A 19,549-nucleotide genomic window follows, 5' to 3' on the forward strand; every position below is an offset into this window, starting at 1 on the left:
TCTTTTTTCCCCCTGAATTATCGCAGATGTAGAGTTTTGCCCCCTAAACTTTTTTGGTTGGCTGAAATACCCCCCGAATTACTGTACATGTTGAAAAACAGTCCTTCCGTTTATAATTTAACAGATTAGAAATTTTGTGTTTTTAAAAAGGGCATAAGTGTATAAAATTATGACAGAATGACGTTTTTGTAAAAGTATTATAAGTAATTTTTTCACAAAAAAAAAAAGAACATAACCATTTTGGGTGGACTGGGAAACGTGAGCCCTCATTCTTCATCTTCAAATCTCAATATTATTTTTATTTTCAATTGATTAAAGGGAAAAAAATTGGGTAATCTGAGATAGTTTTTTTTTTTTGTGTATTTTCCTTCAAGAAAAATTTGAAGACCATGGCTGGTGGTGAAGCATCTTCTCACAGTAAGTTTTCAAAATTTGTTTTTGATTTGTTATTTAGTTTAATGTTCTAGGATTTGTTAGTTATGTGAAAAGTGGGTAAGTATTAGTTTGGTGAGTTGTAGTAAATATGATTTGAAGAGAATATATATATATATATATATTATGAATATATACACATACATATATTTATAAACGTGAATAGATGGGTAAGTAAGTTTGGTTGGTTGTAGTAATTATGACTTTGAAGAGAATATTTTCTTTTTCAATGAATGTGAATATATTCTTCTCTTTTTTGTGAATAGTTGGTTTGTTTTGTTGTTTGATAAAGTTTCAAAAAAGGGTCAGGGGGTTGTAAGTGCATTTTTGTCATTTTGGGTTAGTGACATAGATTATATTCTTCTAGGCCAGAGAAATTTGGAAAATATGTTTGTGGGGTCAGATTTAGTTGTTGGATAGTGTGTGTGTGTGTCTTATTGTGTGGTTGTTGACCTATTGAATATATATTAAAGAATTGAGAAAGTATATCATAGGTATTTGAGACCATACTTTTCTCATTCTTTGGTTTTTTTTTTTTCTTTCTGTATAGATCTTCACTCCTCTACGCCTATTGTGGGTGAGGGTGTTCATGGGAGGAGGGTAGACTTAGAAGGTGATAGTTCTAGTGAAAGTGATCCCAACAATGAATATCAAGGTGATCCTGAGTATGAACAAAGTGATGATGAATTGGTTGTTGAAGACAATGCAGAAATACATCTAAAAGGACTAGGGAAAAGGGTAGTAGAGATTGATGTAGAAGATGTGCCATTGGATAGCTCTGACAAAGAGTATACACGAGAGGATAGTTCTGATGATGGGGATGTTTCAAATGAAGATGAACTCAGCAAGTTACACAAACCTAAAAGGCAATCAAAAAAAAGAAAGCTACCTGATTTGCTTGAGTTTGATGTTGATGCTGAAATGGAGAGACCGCTACTAAAGCTTGGCTTAGTATTTTCTTCTGGAAAACTATTCAAACAAGCAGTCAGGGAATATGCTATACAGAATGGAAGAGACATATGGTTCAAAAAGAATGATTCTCATAGGGTTCGAGCACAATGTAGAGGTATTGAATGTCCTTGGGTGTGTTTTGCCTCAAAGATTGATGATAGTTCAACATTTGTCATCAAAACTTATGTTGGTGAGCATAGATGCTCTAGGAAGCCCCATAATAGATTTGCTACTTCAAAATGGTTAAGTAAGAAGTACTTAAATGAATTCAAGAGCAATGATAAATGGAGTATTTCTTCATTTATGGAAAAAGTGAGCAAAGACCATGTCATTGAAATTTCCAAAGATAAGGCCTATAAAGCTCGAAAACTTGCAACAAAATCTATTGAAGGCACTTATGAAGAGCAATATGCTGCTCTATGGGACTATGCTGAGGAGATTAAGTACACAAATAAGGGTTCCACAGTTGAGTTTTTAACTGAATCAGGAGACAATGGGAGGCCACGTTTTAAGCGAATGTACATTTGCTTTTCTAGTTTAAAAGAAGGATTCAGTGCTGGATGTAGGCCAGTAATTGGGTTAGATGGCTGTCATATTAAAGGACTGCATCCTGGACAACTATTGACTGCTATTGGGATCGATGCAAACAATGGCATGTATCCTGTTGCATATGCTGTGGTAGAGATTGAAAGTAAAGATTCTTGGAGTTGGTTTTTAAATTGTTTGAGGGATGACTTAAAAATTGAGAACTCCAACCATTGGACATTCATCACGGACAAGCAAAAAGGCTTGAAACAATCATTAAAAGATCTATGGGAGGAAGGTGTACCTGAGGCAGAGCATAGGCATTGTGCAAGGCATTTGGAGAAGAATTTTATCAAAGTTTACAAAGATAAAAAACTCAAGGAGATCTTATGGAAGGCTGCAAGAGAGGTTAGTGTTCGTAGGTTTGAAGGTGTGATGGAAGAGATTAAGAAAATTGACGAGTCTGCTTTTGATTGGTTAATGGAAGCAGGGCCCCAACATTGGAGCAGATCACACTTTAGGACTCATCCAAAGTGTGACATTTTGTTGAATAACTTGTGTGAGACATTTAATGGGACAAGGGCAATATTGGCTGCAAGAGATAGACCAATATTATCCATGCTAGAAAGAATTAGAATGTATTTACTACAGAGGCTTACCAAGAATAGGCATGCAGTATTGATGTGGAACTCTAGCATTGCTCCAAGGATACAAGACATTATTGAGAAGAACAAGGATATAGCTGGAAGCCATCTCCCTATCAAGTCTTCGGATTTCATCTACCAAATTACCACTATGTATGGTAGCTTGTACTATGTTGACTTGAAGCAAATGAAATGTAGTTGTAGAAAATGGGAACTCACTGGCATTCCATGTAGTCATGCAGTGGCTGCAATCTGGCAAAGAAGGGAAGATCCAGAAACTTATGTAAGTAAATGGTACACGAAGGAGTATTATTTGAAAGCCTATTCACAACAGATATTCCCAATTAGGAATCAAGATGAGTGGCCAATAACTGGTAACGTTGGATTGATCAAGCCTATATCCAAGATTCAACCGGGTAGACCAAAGAGAAGTAGAAAATTAGAGCTTGATGAAATGTTTCCTCGAACAGGAAGTAAAATGAAGAGGAGGTACATCACAATCAAATGTTCAGGATGTGGTGTAACAGGTCATAATTTTAGAACGTGTGCTAGAAATAAAGAGAAAAATTCAGTAAGTTTTTCATTTTATAAACTGAAAGTACTTGAGAATGTTTTATATAAATATAAATCTTAGCCATTATTATAACTTAATTTGCAGGACATCAATCCTGATGTTGCTCAGCATACTTCTACTGATTCAACCATACCATTTACAAACACCAACCAGGTTTGTATTATGGTTTCTAACATATATTTTGTTCCTCTCTTTTTATTTAAATAGATATATGTGTGTATATATATATATATACGTGTGTGTATGTGAAATTGATTTTGATGTAGTGCCTGAATATTTCCTACTTAACCATTTATATGTCTATTTTTATCAACAGATTTAGCAAAGAAAAGCAGGAGGATTGCATCCCAAACTGACAGATTTTAGCATTATGATTGTCTTTTAGAACTCCTTTTGTAACATTTATCCTTTTGCTTGGATGGTTGTAACTTTTATAAATTATTTTGAAGCAGGATATTTTAACATATTTAGTGCTTGGATATATAGGCTAGCAGGTATAGAATGACTGGTATAAATTTTTTACTCATATGCAAGCTATATGTTCAAGATTTTTGGAACTTTTTCATAGTATAATTTTGGATATCAATGTTAATTGGAAGTAATTTCTTGTTGGTTTCTGTTTACCTACAACAATCAAGATATGTTTAGCATATAATTAACAAGATATTCTTCTCTTCTTGCTAGTGCTGCAAACTATATTAACTCATGGCTGCTATTATTGTTGAGCTTTGAATTGATGCAGCCAAAAATTGATCATTGCATGACAAGAGAACCAAGTGTAGCTTGAGCTTGTGAAATTACAGTATCCTCCTAAAAATATTCTCATACTTGCAATGATATAATTAATGTTGACAATGATATAATCAAAATCAGTTTGTTACAGTAAATAGAAACTGTAAAGCACCTCTTCTTTAAACAAGTTTTTAGTTTGTGCAAGCTATAAGTTCAAGACATTATTGGTATACCATTTTAAAATCAGCTTGTACTAATCTAGTTACAAGTTTCAATTTTCAAATTGTTATCTTTTATAAATATAAGTATTCAAAGACATTAGTGGTTTGCCAATGAAGTTTGCCTAAAAGGCACCTGAATATTTGACTTGCCTTGATCTGCATATTAAAAGACACCTACTGTAAACTATAATCTCTGAAAACTGCCTAAATACTATAACGAATTCAGCCACAAACCAGAAACATACCACAAACACCAACAACTTTTTCATTGCTTCAAAATCACCAAAATAGTACAATAAAATGTAGCAGAACAGTAATACATACAACACTTTTCTACTAGTTTCATAACACAAACATAAACCAACTTTTTCATTGCTTCAAAATCACCAAAATAATACAACAAAATATAATAGAACAACAATACAGATCCCACATTTTACAAGTTTTATGAAAATCAAAATTCTTTCAATTTCTTCATCTTTTTTGTCAACAAGCTTCTGCAATGCTTGAACTTCATCTTCAATATGTTCTATCTTTCTAAATAACTCGCTGAAATCTTGCTTGAATCTTTGTTTAGGGACATGGTCTATCCAAATGAGAAACTCACAACCATTGTTAATATTTCTCTGAAAAAAAAGGCAAAAAAATAACAAATCAGGTACTACAAAACCCATAAAACTCATTTAAAAAATAAAGAAAAACAATTTACCTTATATTTGGGGCAGCCATAAAACCTTCTACCTGGATTACCTTCAGTTCGAGCAGTGCGTATGACAGCCTCCCACCCACAATCACAACTAGGTATATTATTCCCTTCTTCATCTTCATACCTTCTTCTACTACGAAATGATTTGCTTGAAGATGTCAATGAAGACATGATCTCCACTATGAAAAATGCAAACTTCAACAAATAAACAACATCTAACAAAAAAAAAAAATAGAAATAGTACTGTAAACTTACCGTGAGAGGGAGCTTCACCAGCCATGGTCTTCCTTGGAAGTAGAATCTCAATTTTTTTTTAAAGAAGATACAAGAAAACTCTCTCACATTACCCAATATTTTTCCTCTTTAATGAATTGAAAGTATGAAATTTGAAGATGAAGAATAAGGGCTCACGTTTCCAGTCCACCCTATTAACGGTAATGTTTTTTTTTTACTTTTATTCTTTTCTTATTTATTTATTTTTGTTATGAAAAAATTACTTATCAAAATTTTACAAAAATATCCTCCTGTCATAATTTTATACACTTATGCCCTTTTTTAAAACGGTAAATTTCTAATCTGTTAAATTATAAACGAAAGGACTATTTTTCAACATTTACAGTAATTCAGGGGGTATTTCAACCAACCAAAAAAGTTTAGGGGGCAAAACTCTACATCTGCCATAATTCGGGGGGGAAAAAGACAATTTGTCCTAAAATTTATTGTTTTGTGATTAGGACAAGCAGTAATTACTTAGAATAATCAACTCAATTCAGATTAGGATTTATACCATGTTTAGTCTTTTCTATGTCAGTTTGGATCATCAGTTTTAAGCAATTATAATCGGAAGTTTTTGTTTTATAAATTGAAAAAATAGTACCTTAACTCAAATTTGGTCGAACAATAAACTTAAAAAAGATTTGAATTTCCTTTGCTAGTCTCTTATATGATGGATTGACTTAGTGGGATGAGAAAGAGAAAAAGTTCAAGAAAAAGTCCACACTGTGAGCATTAGTGTACTAATTTTTTTAATTTACAAATTTAATTTTTTTTCCTCCCTCCTATTTTTATTTATTTAATTTTGAAAAATATGCATTTCAAAATTTAATTATATTTTTTAGTAATTTGTGTTTTGTCTCATTAGATCATCTCGAATGAGAGTTGTTTTACATAGCGTTTATTGACAAGTGGGTCCCTACATGGTCCTTTGTTGACTTTTTAACAAGTGTTGTCTACCAAAGTGCAACGTAACTCCTTGTTTTAAAAAAAGAAAAAAAATGTGATTGGTTGCTTTAATAAAAAATTAATATGTGGTCATGAGAAGCAACTTTGATCGTTGCCTGCATTGGATATGCTCTTAACTATTTGAATTTTGTGTTTTGATAAATTACTTTTTGAATTTTGTATTTGTAAAACGATTCAAATAGGTCCCTAAACCCGATTTTGATCAAACTTATTGAGCTAAAATCACAAATAATTTACCAAACTAACAACTTAGAACAAAAATACAATTATTTTTCCTAACCCCATGATTTTTGTTATGGTATCACGAATCATATCTCTAGCGGACATTCGATCCACACCGATCCAAATAATGAGCCGCATGAGATTCGCATAGTGTAACAAGACACTTGCTATCTAAATAGCAAGCTAAATCGCACGAGATCCGCATAAAAAATTAAGCTGAAAAAGAACACATGATCCAATGAATCAAGATTAGTGAGAAAAATTAGCCAACATCTTTAGGTACTTTATTTATAATTTTTATGAAATGTTTTCCCTTTTCCTATAGCTTTAATATATAATTCACGTCGTTTTCTAAATTTATTGTAGTTTTCAATTTACTGTCATTTTTTCGATTTATTTTTGTCTCTCTTTGATGTGTTTTCCGATTTATTGTCCTTTTATGGATGCTTATCGTTTTCATTGTTTACCGTCGTTTCTAATTTTAGTTTTCTTTCTTTTCATTTATTGTCGTTTTCATAACTACACGTCGTTTCCCGTTTTGTTGTCGTTTAATTCATTTTACGTCGTTTTTTGCGTTTAATCATTGTTACTCGTTTTGCTGACGTTCTCTCAATTTGTCGTTGTTTTTCCTTTTTGTCTTTTTCTTTATTTATTATCGTTTTCTTGTTTGTTGTGGTCGTTCAACTCTTTCAAATTTATCGGCTAGACATGTCATGTCTAAGATCCTATTCTCTCCCTCGTATCAAACCAACCCCACCCACGACCAATTTAATACAGTTTATTTTGTCAGTTGGACAAAATCCAATTCCTACTACATTAATCTAATCATGCCAAAATAGACACAATTTTTGGGAGTTTTTGAAGTGAGAAAAAGAAGCCATGGCAGAGAGCTCAGTTGGAGAAGAAGAAAGCATGGAAAAGGGGCTCTTAGGAAAAGAAAGAAATGGTTTTTTTGGTGAAATATTTGATGAAGTGAAGCTATTGGGTTACATTGCAGGACCTATGGTGACAGTGACTTTGTCTCAGTATTTTCTTCAAGTGATTTCTATAATGATGGTTGGTCATCTGGGTGAGCTTGTTCTCTCTAGTACAGCTATTACCATCTCCTTCTGTGCTGTCACTGGCTTCAGTGTTATTGTAAGTCAATCCTTTCTCTTCTTCTCATATATTTTCTCTTCAAAATCTGATACCAATGACTATTTATATATATATATATATATTAGTCTATGAGGTGAGATCTTGATGTAAAGCCATGTTATGATATGTTATGTTAAGTCTTCTTGTTTTGTGATTAGGACAAGCAGAAATTGATTAGAATAATCAACTCAATTCAGATTAGCAGCAGGAATAGACAGACTATGATCAATGTTATTATTTAGTAAATCCTTTCTCTTCTTCTTATATATTTTCTTATGAGTCTGATAACACTATACCTTTTATGTTTTCCGGCTCGTGAACAGTTTTCGGTGTTTATTATAGTTATTTAGAGTGTCCTGCAAATTTTTAAGAAATTCTGAATAATTTACAGTACCGAAAATTAAGTTCAATATGCAAGTGAAAAACAATATGTTTGAATCTAGTTTTTGACACTGTAAATTGTTCGGAATTTTCTGAAAATTTACAACTTGCTCTAAATAACTATAATATACACAGTAAAAAAACAATCATGCCAAAAATTGTTCATTAGCCAGAAAATTATCCTCTCTATATATAAATATATTAGTCTATGGGGTGAGATCTTGATGTAAAGTCATGTTATATTAAGTCTTATTGTTTTATGATTAGGACAATTCAGATTAGAAGCAGGAATAGACAGACTATGATCAATGTTATAATTTAGGATTTCTACCATGTTTAGTCTTTTTTATGTCAGTTTGGATCATCAGTTTTAAGCAATTATAATCAAAAGCTTTTGTTTTATAAATTGAAAAAAATGGTACCTTAGCTCAAATTTGGTCGAACAATAAACTCAAAAACGATTTGAAAATTCGAAATCGATGATCTAAACTGGTATTTAAAAACAAAACATAATTGAATATGTAACTAAAGAAGAAAGAAAATCAAGTCATTAACTTACTTGTTCTCACCTTCATTTCATGGCAACCAGTATGGAATGGCTAGTGCATTAGAAACTCTCTCTGGACAAGCCTATGGAGCAAAGCAATATAGAAGACTTGGAATTCAGACCAACACTGCTATACTCACCCTAACCTTAGTCTGCATTCCATTGTCTCTAATGTGGTCTTACTTGGAAAAAATCTTGGTATTCATGGGCCAAAACCCTTTAATTTCAAGAGAAGCTGGTAAATTTTCATTATGGTTAATCCCTGCACTATTTGCCTATGCAATTCTTCAGCCACTGATTAGATATTTTCAGACACAAAGCATTATTTATCCCTTGCTTCTGAGCTCATGTGCTTCTATTTGTTGCCATATACCACTCTGTTGGGCTTTAGTTTTCAAGTCAAGACTAGGACATTTTGGAGCTGCATTGTCTATTGGCATTTCATATTGGTTGAATGTGAGTTTGCTAGTTTTGTACATGAAGTTTTCTCCTGCCTGTGAAAGCACCCGGGTTTCGATTTTTTCAAACCTATTTCAAGGCTTTGGAGAGTTCTTGTGGTTTGCTATACCTTCTTCTTTTATGATTTGGTACAGCAACACTTAACTTTGGAGAGTTCCAAAAAGTTGACTTTATTTTAGACTCTAAACTAAACCTATTGATTCTTTGCTTTTTCATGTTGTTATTGTAGCCTTGAGTGGTGGTCATTTGAGCTTCTTACTTTGCTGTCTGGTTTTCTACCAAATCCTCAGCTTGAAACTTCAGTGTTATCTGTATGGTATAAAAAAATTTCTGTCATAACTCATTGAAATTGGATTTAGATCTAAATTCATCACATGACACTTGTCCAATCTTCTAAATCAGTGAATTGTGTGCTTTCCATAACAGTTTGTCCACTCTCATAACACTCTTTACAATACCAGAAGGACTTGGTGCAGCTGCAAGGTTAGCTCATAATGATACCCTACTATTTTACGAAAAAGGGTTTATACTTTTTTGGACTCTGTGTTTTGACAAAGTACTTTTTGGACCCTATGTTTTGTAAAATAGTTAAAATAGAACCCTAAACTCAATTTTGATGAAGAAAAAATTGAATATAACAACACAGTTTTTAAGCAGAATGATTTTATTTTTGTTCTAAATTGTTAGTTTGATAAATTATTTGTGATTTTAATTGAAAAAACATTGACCAAAATCGAGTTTATGGTTCTATTTTAACTATTTTACAAAACATAGGATCCAAAAAGTAATTTGTCAAAATACAAGGTCCAAACAGGTAATGGAAAAAAACACAGGGTCCAAAAGGGTATAAACCCTAAATTATCAAAACAAGTCTATTATGCAAAAAAAAATAGCAAAAAAAATACTATTTTGCCAAGCGATAAATTTTAATACTTTTTCTCCATTTGGGGTAATTGGGGGATATAGCACTCGAGTTTCAAACGAATTAGGCGCTGGTAAGCCTAGAGCAGCTCGGTTTGCTGTCCACGTAGTCATGTCTCTTGCAGTGCTAGAGGCACTTATTGTAAGTTCAGCTCTCTTTCTAGGTCGAAACGCTTTTGGTTATGTTTTCAGCAATGAGAAGGAAGTTGTGCATTATGTGACAAACATGGCTCCACTAGTTTGTGCAACAGTCATACTAAACTGTTTGCATGGTGTCCTTTCAGGTTTTTTCTCTTGTTTTCTAAACTTGACAAGATTCTTTCATTGCAGCCATTAAAATCTCTGGTTTGACTCTCTTTTTGTGCCTCAACCAGGCATTGCCAGAGGATGTGGGTGGCAGGACTTGGGAGCCTTTGTCAACCTTGGCTCTTACTATCTCTTTGGGATTCCGGTGGCGGCTGCTTTGGGATTTTGGTTGAACATGAGAGGAAAGGGCCTTTGGATTGGAATTTTCTCTGGTTGCTTGTTACAAACATGTCTGCTTTCTGTCATAACAATTTGTATCAACTGGGAGAAACAGGTTCACTCTTTTATACTAAAATTGCCTATAACTTAGTTTTTTCATTGCCAAAAATAGCTCTATTATCAGACTACTGAATAGCGATGAGACTATTCATACATACAGAGTTAGGGAGGGGACTTAGTTTATATAAACCTAGTTGGACTGGCCCTCCTCATCAAAGTTTTCAGTTAGTTAGAAAGCCTACACTTCTGCTTCAACTAGAGTGAAGACTTAATAAATAGCTGGTTGATATTTAAATTAATCATTTATACCCATATAAATAATTTTTTTAAGTTTCTACCCATTTTTAGTATGAAACTGACTAAATTACCCTTTCTACATTTTTCATAATTCATCATTTTCTCATAAATACAAAAAAATAAAATATAATAATAAATTACGTAGAGGGCATAATAGGGATGTTAAACAAAAAAATAGCTATTTTTGGACAGGAGTTATTCTTCATCTTGAAATCTAAAAAATGGGTATAGAATCTAATTTCCACTCAACTAGACTACTATAGATACTAAGCCCATAAATAAGAGATCACTAAATTAAATGGGTTGGATTAGCAAAGAATTATTTATCAACGCATATTTTATAAACACAAGAAAAATAAATAATGTAAGCTCAAATAAAAGTCTAACACAAATATCCAAACTTATCTTCAAATATGTATTAACTCTAATTGGATGTATAATAGTTTGAACTCTAACAAACCTCTTTGAGATTTTGTAGAATTTTATATCAGATTTTAGTCTTTCTAATGATTTTTTTTCTTCTTAATATTGCAGGCAATAATGGCAAGAAAAAGGATTTTTGAGGAAAAATCTGTAGAAGATAATAATGGATTAAGTGAGCATAGTAGTCTCTACTAAGCTTGCCATTTATATTTTTTTGGCAAACTCTTTGTACTGAAATGGTTTTGAAAATGGTTAATTACTCAAATCAGTATTCAGTAATAGTAAGTGTTAACTCCTTAATCAATGGAGTGTTAACATTACTTATTTATCTTCCTATTCGTTTTTGTTTCACTGAACAACTGGTGTTAAAATTATTATTATAAGGGTATTTTAGTCTTTTCCTATTTATGGTTATTTTATTATTGTTTGCCTTTATAAAAAGCTCGCTTATTACTTTTTCTAAGTGAACAATTCTCTTCTCTTATTATTGATTGTTAGATATTTGAATAAAAATAGTATAGATAAAATGAATTTTTTGTTTTAACCGTTTTTTATTTTTTTTGTTAATTTTAACGGAATATTTTTATATTTAACTGAATATTCTTATAAATAAATAAACATGACTTAAACTTAAATAAATTAACAAATTAAAATAAGATATTTTTGAAATATTATACAATAATAATTATTTAAAAATAATAAAACTATATGATTTATAACTTAAATAAAATTTAATTAAAATTAAACTTCACTTATTAGAATAGTATCATATTAAACATATATTGTATATAATCTAAATCTATTATCAACTAGCAATAAACTTTTTTTTTTTAAAAACTAGCAAATATCTTAAATTTAAAATCCACTTATAATATTAATATTATATTAAATATATAATATATAATCTCTTGTTGTCACAACCAAGTTCAAAAACTATAACAAACATAAACTTAAAAAAAAATCATTAAAATATAATATTTTATGATAATTTAAATAATATTTATTTAAAAATAATAAAGCCAACCCAATACTACAAAATGCATAAATCACTCAATTTAATCTAATATATAAAATGCAACAACAAGAAATATGGTAACATCCTCCTAATCCAGGACCGTTACACTGTGTACTTTAAATTGTGTCAGACTTGATAATCAAGTTGTTTGGCTTAAAATGTGTAACTATGGTTAATATCAAGGGTTAAGGTTAAAATTTTGGTCAAAGGAGCCGTTGACTTTTATTTTAAAAGTTTATATATTCATGGGATCCCAAAATATTACAACCAAACTTTTAAAAGGGTATATATATACATAAAAAGTTACATTCGGTTGACCTAAGCGACAAAATTAGGGCTACAACCCAAGTTCCTCTGAGATATCCTCAACTGTGGTGGTCGAGCAGCCGCATATGAACATGATGCCACCGAAGCTCTCCAACTCATGGCTAGTCAAGCTTTCCTTTACCCTTACCTGTACCACAGAGCACCCGTGAGCCAAGGTTCAGCAAGAAAACTTAAGCATGTGCATAAACAGAAAATACATATTCCCATATACTTAACTAGCTTGTCCAGCAGTAATGATCTACTCATACAATCATTCAATTACAAATAAATGGTCATTGGATCATTTTGGGGCCCGCGCGCCCTGAATAGTTGATCATAGAGTCAACCCCGGGCCCTATGCCCTAGCTACGTGACCATAGAGTCACCTGTGACCTTTGCCCTTAGCTTTGAGTAACCAGCCGTAGAGCTAGTCCAACGTACCTAGCCCTTTAATGTTTCAACGACCATAGGGTCGCCCAATGTAATAGTACATTGCTGGTTTAGTGTTACAAATTTTCTACTTGCAAGTATATGCGTTCGTTTAACAAGTAATATAATGTACGAAAGGTCGAACCCACAAGGGCTGTTACCAAGTACCAATCATTAATCCTAATATTCTATTTGGTTAACAATAAATTATAAGAATTAAATAAAACTATTGAAATAACAACATATTTGATGAACATGTTGATTATCACCCGATAAAGAAATGCCAATAATTATTTATAAAGATAATGATGCATGTACTGCTCAACTAAAAGAATAATATCTTAAATGAGATAGATTTAAATACATTTCATTGCAGTTCTTCTTCACAAATGATCTTCCAAAGAGTGGTGATTTGATATTCATCAAATTCGATAAAGCGACAACATTACAAACTTATTTACAAAGTCATTACCAATATCAATGTTCGAAAAGATGGTACATAAGATCATAATGCGTCGATTAAAGGATCTTCAAGAGCGTCGAAATGAGGGGGAGTAAATATACACTGCACTCTTTTCCCATTGGTCGAATTTTTGTCCTATTGGGTTTTTCTAGCAAGATTTTTAACGAAACAATTTTCATAGACATCCAAGGGAAAGTGTTATAAATAATATATATATGGATGTCCATAATAAGAAAGAGTCACTAGATTACCCAAAAAAAATATCAGCATTAATTATTGATTGTATTCAGAGTAGTTACCCGATTTCCTTTATAGAGTAATTACCCGATTTCTTTAGAGCTTATTTATCTCTATAAATATGAGTCATTCCTCCATTAAAATAACATATACAAAAGTTTCACTCTCTCTCTACATCTCTATGGTATTCTATTTATTTATACTTTATATTTATGTAATCTTAATAGTTTTATAACTATATATATATATATATATATTTGACCTATTTTTATAATTTTGTACGTGTTATTAACCTACAAAGTAGGACTTTCATGCTAATAAAATAAATATCGAGGACTAATATGCAAATAAAATACCTAGCAGAGTTTCGCTCTCAAAATCTCCACACTTTCTCTCTCCCAAAACCCAGTTCTGAAGCTCGCCGAAGAAAGAGAGATGGGAAGAACTGACAGAGACCGCCTTTTTCAGATTCTCAGTGTTCATCTCAATAACATCCATGAAACTTTTCAGGTACACTTCTTATATATGTATATGTATATGTTTATGTATATATTATGTTTGTATTTGTGTTTATATAGTTGTGAGTTAACAGTGTGATTTTCTTTTTCTTTTTCTTGGGGGCAATGAAAGTAGCTTTTCGATCAAGCTCCAGTTTCTTCCATCGCAAAAGCTAGCTGGGATGAGGTTATAAAGATGGCCGATGGAGTCTCTAGACAAGCTACCATTTGTAATTCTCTTTCTCCTCCATTATCACAACTTCTTTATCTTTATTTGTATTTTTGAATATTTTGGTTCCAAGAACGAGGATTCGGCTCGAAAATTCTGAGTTCTTGAGCTTTTTTATTAGCCAATATATTGATTTGTAAAATTTGGTTGATTTATCATTTGAATGTGAATATTTGTGTGAAGGGTCAAGTTATGGAATTGAAGATAGTAGAATATATTTTCTTTTTAATATGTTGACTAGGGCTTCACGTCTATTGAATCTTCTACTGTTGATTTTCCTTTTTTGGGTATTCATAGTTTGGCACTTTCGTATTTGTTATTTGATTGTGAACTTTTTATTTTCTATAACGTTTCATATATACATATGTGACATAAGTAATAGTTGTTTTTTAGCTCATAGGAAAATCTGTATGAAAACTCATCTTAAGCTTAATTTCTTCTGAATCAGCTTAAATTATTTACTTGACACATTCGAAATCGATTCTTGTAAAGAAATATTTAATGTTCCTCTATGGAAAATGGTAACCTGGTCTTTTTTATTCCATCATAGTATTAGTATGTAGTTCTTTGGTATTTTCTTAGTGGTTAGTTTTATGGGAGTCTGGAGTTTGCTGCAACCACAATTCATTCAGTTGGACACTTAAAAGTTCTCAATTCTCATTGAAACAATGTATCCATATCTGTGAAATCCAAAAGGTAAATATACATATAAGATGATGAAGAAGGGAAGAAAGGCATCCCAGTAGATTCTTGAGATATAATTTATTTTCTTTACTGTATGTTGTTTAGAAAAGGGAAGAAACCTTTAGTAATTAACTCTCACTGTCTTTATATTTGCAGTTGGAATGCTTTGGGTTGAACAAACCCCAAAAGCTAAAGAACTCCAGGAGATCATGGAAGCATACTTCAACACGCTGCTGGGTTTTATTCTACTTTCCCATGGGAGTACAGTAGGTGCAGGGCCTACATTGTCATCTTGTGTCTATGCAGCTGTGAAGCGAGTTGTCGATTCCAGCTTTCACTTATGGAAGGAGTCTGTCTCATTATATGGTAATCTTTCTCCGTCTCTCTCAGCGCATGCATAAAGACGCTCATGTGCATGATGATCCTAGACAATGTGGCCTTCTTTCATATGTATATCTGCGCAAAGTTCTGTTGCATTTCTTTAGTTGATTAAGAATTTATTTCTCTTACCATTTCTCTTTATATTGTTTGCTTTTTTATATCATCTGTCTGTAGTACATGTTAATTTTCCATAGTATTTTTCTGTACATTTGTAGATCATAAGACAGACGGTTTCACTGATCACATGTTAAGTAAAATGTAAAACTCTCTAGAAGGCTGCTATTGGCAGAAATAGCCTCGCTGAATCTTGTTTCTCACATATAAAATTTGGTCTCAGTAGTGACATTCTGATGATTCTTTAAGTTTTTAGTGTTTAATTACAATAGAACCTTATATTCTTTGAGTAAACATTGACAGGAACAGACGAGAAACAATCAATCCCTCAGCTGGTTGGTGCAGTGTGGGAAGCATGTTCTGCTCTTCAGAAAACTCCGGGCAATAACATTACGGCAATTGGGCGAGCAATGACTCAGGTTGCAGTTACAATGAAGGATGTTCTCCGTGAGATGAAGGAGCTCAAGCCAGGATCCACAGACCCAGCAGATGACTTCTCTGATCAGACTCCTACTAAAGTAGAAAGCAAGCCCCAAGAAGACGACGACGATGATGATGATGATGATTTAGGTGAAGGTGATCTTGGAAATGATTTGTCGCCTGAAGAGATGAAAGTTGCACAGTCAACCATTGCTGTAGTGTCTGAGACACTTGTAGTGCTAAAAGAACTTATCCGCTCCATCACGAGTTTGCTCAAGATTGCGAACCCGCATGACAACACTAGTCTCGTGGATTCTCTGGAGAAACTGTCAAAACAGAGTCAAAAAATTGGAGAACAGATTGATGAGGTGGGGGCCTGTCTTTATCCACCACAGGAAGTTCCTGTTATAAAGGCAGCAGTGGAAAACATCTCCGGCATAGTCGATGACATGCAGAAAGAAGTGGAAAGCCTTAAGGGAACCTCAGAAGCTTTTCTTCAGGCATGTAATGGACTGAGGGGCTCACTAGCACAGTTAAAATCTGATCTAGATTGCTCCAGTCCTTTGGATATAGAGACCAAAATGCAGAAAGTTGATTTGAACAATTAGAGAATTATTATTATTCTTTTGGTCATGTGAAATTAGATACCCTTTGGCAGATTTTGATTAAGACTTATAATGTTGTTTAAAATGAATCCATTCTGAGATTTTGTACTGATAGAGAACCGCTACAACTGTATATTTCACTGGAAAACGTCTACAATAATCAATAAATTCAGAAAATTTATACGAGTGGCTTAGCTTCTGCCCTATGAAAAACTGATATTTATGTTACATGATGATATGAATATACATGATTTTTTTTCTGGACTCTCCATCTGGCAAAGGCTCTTCGGAACAATCATGCATTCAAATGTTTAACGCCCTGTAACCTTAACCATCCAAGCACCACCCAAGTAGAGACCAAGTAATGGTGCTGCTAAAAGACACTGAGTAAGGGGATCAGTTGATGGTGTCAGCACAGCGGCCACCACAACCGCCCCAACGACGACGTATCTCCATATCGACAACATTTGGTCTCCTGTGAAAAGGCCTACTTGTCCCAATAGGAACTGTATAACTGGAACCTGTAAAAAATTTAGACCAGAGGTGATGTTTAGTCATTAATATTCAATTTCATTTCTCCTGGTAAAGACCATGGTTCAAATAAAAAATCTTACACAAGAGTATAAAAGGGTAACTGTATGAATTGTCAAAATGATTTGGGTTTTCATGATTTCTAGGTTTGACGTACATAAAAAGGGATTTTAAGATGGTTAACAATTCATTTCAGACAGTAAATTGTATCGAAAAATAAGGAGCTTGAAGGACAGCGAATACCTGGAAAGACAAGCCTGTGCTGAACATGAGAATAAGGATAAACTCAAAGTACTGATCAATGGACCATAGGGATTCCACAACCCCTTCCGCATAAGTAACGAAAAAAGTCAATGCTGCTGGTGCCAGAACCAAGTAGGAGAAGACAACTCCAGCATAGAAAAGTACCGAGGAGCCTAAAACAATTGGCCCCAGAAATCTTCTTTCTGATTTTGTTAACCCTGGAAGAACAAATGCTATAATCTCATACAAGATGATAGGGCTTCCTATGAGAAGGCCACAGTATCCTGATACCTGCAGTAAAAGCAGAAGAATGTTGTTATTTACAGCTTTTTACTATATCTGGTCATGCTAGAAGGTATGGATGAGTCTGCAGGAGTTCTAAGTTATATTGTGGAGTCAAGCAGGCTGATTAGTTGAATGTAAACAATGTAGAGCAAACCTGTCTGATTTACTAAACCCTAGCTGAAGTGAATCATTAATCAAGACACCAGTGCCATACTAAGATTTCTAAACAACTAGTGAATTTTACCAGCACCTCTTGTCTATTGCTTCTAAGTTTCAAGCAAACCACACAATTGGACAGAAAAGTATATTGATAAATGATCATAACAGGTAAGGCCACAAAGCATTGTATACATATTGGAAATGGTGGTATTATTTATACATAACTGAATCAGTCACCTGCCCACAAATGAAAACTTGCTCAAGAAATGAGGAATTTTTTTCATTGAACAGCCCATATAGAGGCAAGGATTATAATTATTATTTTTATTTTAAAGAAAGAAAAAGGGAGAGGCAATTAAGTTTAAAATGTAACTTTTTTATTTTCCCACTATAATTCACACATATCCTAAGCTATTCAGTTGGTGTCAAAATTGGCTCAGAATTAACCATTGGTATAGGAACATAATATGCAGAGAGAGCAGAGATATATCTTCCATTCTAACCTTTAGAGATGTGAAGAAAAACTCGCCAGGAGCAAGCTGCAGGAACCTTACACCCTGTGTTTTAACTGGAGCTTCAAGAATCATTATCAAATCTTTAGAATATGCAAAGCAACCCACAATGGCTCCTCCAACTGCCAAAACTGATATAAAAAGTCTCTCACGCAGCTCTTCGAGATGATCAAATAAGCTCATTTCTTTATCATCCGGAAGAAGCTCTTTCTCGGGATATAGAAAATCATAAATTGGACTTCCCCCATTTTTTCGGTCAAGATTTTCTAATGTTTCTTCTCTTGTAATGTCAGCAACATCTACAACGTGGATCATAACATAACTTTAGCTTCCAAACTTTAAAATGCAACAGCAGTATTGGTCCAACAATGGTATATGATAGTAGTTTCTATTAAGAAATGAAAAAGAACTAGACCAGATATCAAAGTTTATAACATAAGACAATATGATTGGCAAATTTTCACTTGGATCAAAATATGGTTAGTAACGTAGTCAAATCAAAAAATACAAAAGAAAAATAGAACAAAATCTACAAAGGACGTTAGAGATTCCAGGGAATTTGGATAATCATTATGCTTCACATTGAGTTTATAAAGCTACTTCTTTCAGAGTAATATGCACATGATTTAAGACTTTACTAATAATAACTAAATAAAGCAAGCATACTTGACTATCTCCCAATCTAAACTTATTTACTGGTCCTAAAAGCACCTACCTTGAATCAAATTGGAATATAAAAAGCAAAACTTCAAACCTCCAATTCAAAAAAGAAAAGGCTTCACTTCCAACTACAGTAACCAAACCTCATGATTTCACTAATAATAAGCAAAAATAGAAAAAAACCCACAAATTTTGAACACAAAAATGGACTATAAACAAGAAAACAGAACTCAAATCCAAAATTTTCCAATAAGAGGCTATGTTCAAATCTCACCAGGCCTATCTTCAACGGCGGAGCCAATCCCAGACAGGTTTCCACTACCCAACTCAATCTGCTTCTCTCTCAAATCGTCATCAACGGCAAAGCAAACTCCGGTCCCAGAATTGCTCCTCCGGGTCCGCAGCCTCAGTATTGGATTTGGGGTCCTGGGATTTTGGGCTTGAACCGAGCTGAGCTGGGTTCTGACAGAGTTAGACCCAAGACGATCGAAGCAGCTCTTCTTATTGTTGAGCTTGAGGTTGAGCTGTAACTGGGGAATGAGAGCACCGCTAGTGCTTCCCATCTCTCTCTCTCTCTCTCTGAGTTTTGCTTCAAATTTCAGAGCTTTGGTTCGTTGGTAGTTGTTTCCTTCTGTTCTTTCAACATTGGCGAGCACAAAAATCTAAATAGGAAATGATTGGTTCATAATCTTATTACGGAATTTTTATTTGGGCTTATAATGGGCCTGGGCCGATCGCCAATGTTTCGTGAGCCCAAGCGTACACTAGCAAAACGTGCTGTGGTTTACTATTGAACGCGGTAGGCGTACTGTTAGATTATTAGTGGACTTTTGTAGGGTT

At 33.3% G+C, this 19,549-nt stretch overlaps 4 protein-coding genes across 4 annotated transcripts; 3 read left to right on the plus strand and 1 right to left on the minus strand.

Moving 5' to 3' along the window:
• The first annotated feature begins 389 nt into the window (after positions 1-389).
• LOC133821733 (uncharacterized) lies at positions 390-3,448 on the plus strand. Its single transcript, XM_062253881.1, has 4 exons — positions 390-417; positions 983-3,123; positions 3,211-3,279; positions 3,443-3,448. Exons 1-4 carry the CDS (start codon positions 390-392, stop codon positions 3,446-3,448), a joined length of 2,244 nt encoding a protein of 747 aa, XP_062109865.1.
• Positions 3,449-7,058: 3,610 nt separating this feature from the next.
• On the plus strand, positions 7,059-11,337 carry LOC133820897 (protein DETOXIFICATION 14-like). The gene is made up of 7 exons (XM_062253464.1): positions 7,059-7,386; positions 8,357-8,901; positions 9,003-9,089; positions 9,200-9,256; positions 9,740-9,978; positions 10,069-10,274; positions 11,051-11,337. The coding sequence occupies exons 1-7, from the start codon at positions 7,129-7,131 to the stop codon at positions 11,132-11,134; spliced, it is 1,476 nt and encodes a 491-aa protein (XP_062109448.1). The 5' UTR covers positions 7,059-7,128; the 3' UTR covers positions 11,135-11,337.
• Positions 11,338-13,743: 2,406 nt separating this feature from the next.
• Positions 13,744-16,505, plus strand: LOC133821850 (uncharacterized). Its single transcript, XM_062254008.1, has 4 exons — positions 13,744-13,899; positions 14,023-14,116; positions 14,956-15,165; positions 15,598-16,505. Exons 1-4 carry the CDS (start codon positions 13,825-13,827, stop codon positions 16,320-16,322), a joined length of 1,104 nt encoding a protein of 367 aa, XP_062109992.1. The 5' UTR covers positions 13,744-13,824; the 3' UTR covers positions 16,323-16,505.
• Positions 16,395-19,367, minus strand: LOC133821851 (sec-independent protein translocase protein TATC, chloroplastic). The gene is made up of 4 exons (XM_062254009.1): positions 18,984-19,367; positions 18,041-18,348; positions 17,094-17,384; positions 16,395-16,840 (listed from the first exon to the last, which is right to left on the minus strand). The coding sequence occupies exons 1-4, from the start codon at positions 19,270-19,272 to the stop codon at positions 16,631-16,633; spliced, it is 1,098 nt and encodes a 365-aa protein (XP_062109993.1). The 5' UTR covers positions 19,273-19,367; the 3' UTR covers positions 16,395-16,630.
• Between the last annotated feature and the right edge of the window lie 182 nt (positions 19,368-19,549).

Source organism: Humulus lupulus, chromosome 3, assembly GCF_963169125.1.
Source record: "Humulus lupulus chromosome 3, drHumLupu1.1, whole genome shotgun sequence".
In the NCBI taxonomy this organism is placed as follows: Eukaryota; Viridiplantae; Streptophyta; class Magnoliopsida; order Rosales; family Cannabaceae; genus Humulus; species Humulus lupulus.

Coding starts and splice junctions, on each gene's coding strand:
- LOC133821851 (XM_062254009.1), bottom strand. CDS start 19,272: ATGGGAAGCACTAGCGGTGCTCTCATTCCCCAGTTACAGCTCAACCTC. Junction 18,349..18,983: donor CGCCGTTGAAGATAGGCCTG/GTGAGATTTGAA, acceptor TCCACGTTGTAG/ATGTTGCTGACATTACAAGA. Junction 16,841..17,093: donor GCACAGGCTTGTCTTTCCAG/GTATTCGCTGTC, acceptor AATTTTTTACAG/GTTCCAGTTATACAGTTCCT.
- LOC133820897 (XM_062253464.1), top strand. CDS start 7,129: ATGGCAGAGAGCTCAGTTGGAGAAGAAGAAAGCATGGAAAAGGGGCTC. Junction 7,387..8,356: donor TCACTGGCTTCAGTGTTATT/GTAAGTCAATCC, acceptor CATGGCAACCAG/TATGGAATGGCTAGTGCATT. Junction 9,090..9,199: donor ACTTCAGTGTTATCTGTATG/GTATAAAAAAAT, acceptor TTTCCATAACAG/TTTGTCCACTCTCATAACAC.
- LOC133821850 (XM_062254008.1), top strand. CDS start 13,825: ATGGGAAGAACTGACAGAGACCGCCTTTTTCAGATTCTCAGTGTTCAT. Junction 13,900..14,022: donor ACATCCATGAAACTTTTCAG/GTACACTTCTTA, acceptor CAATGAAAGTAG/CTTTTCGATCAAGCTCCAGT. Junction 14,117..14,955: donor CTCTAGACAAGCTACCATTT/GTAATTCTCTTT, acceptor TTATATTTGCAG/TTGGAATGCTTTGGGTTGAA.
- LOC133821733 (XM_062253881.1), top strand. CDS start 390: ATGGCTGGTGGTGAAGCATCTTCTCACA. Junction 418..982: donor TGGTGAAGCATCTTCTCACA/GTAAGTTTTCAA, acceptor CTTTCTGTATAG/ATCTTCACTCCTCTACGCCT. Junction 3,124..3,210: donor GAAATAAAGAGAAAAATTCA/GTAAGTTTTTCA, acceptor CTTAATTTGCAG/GACATCAATCCTGATGTTGC.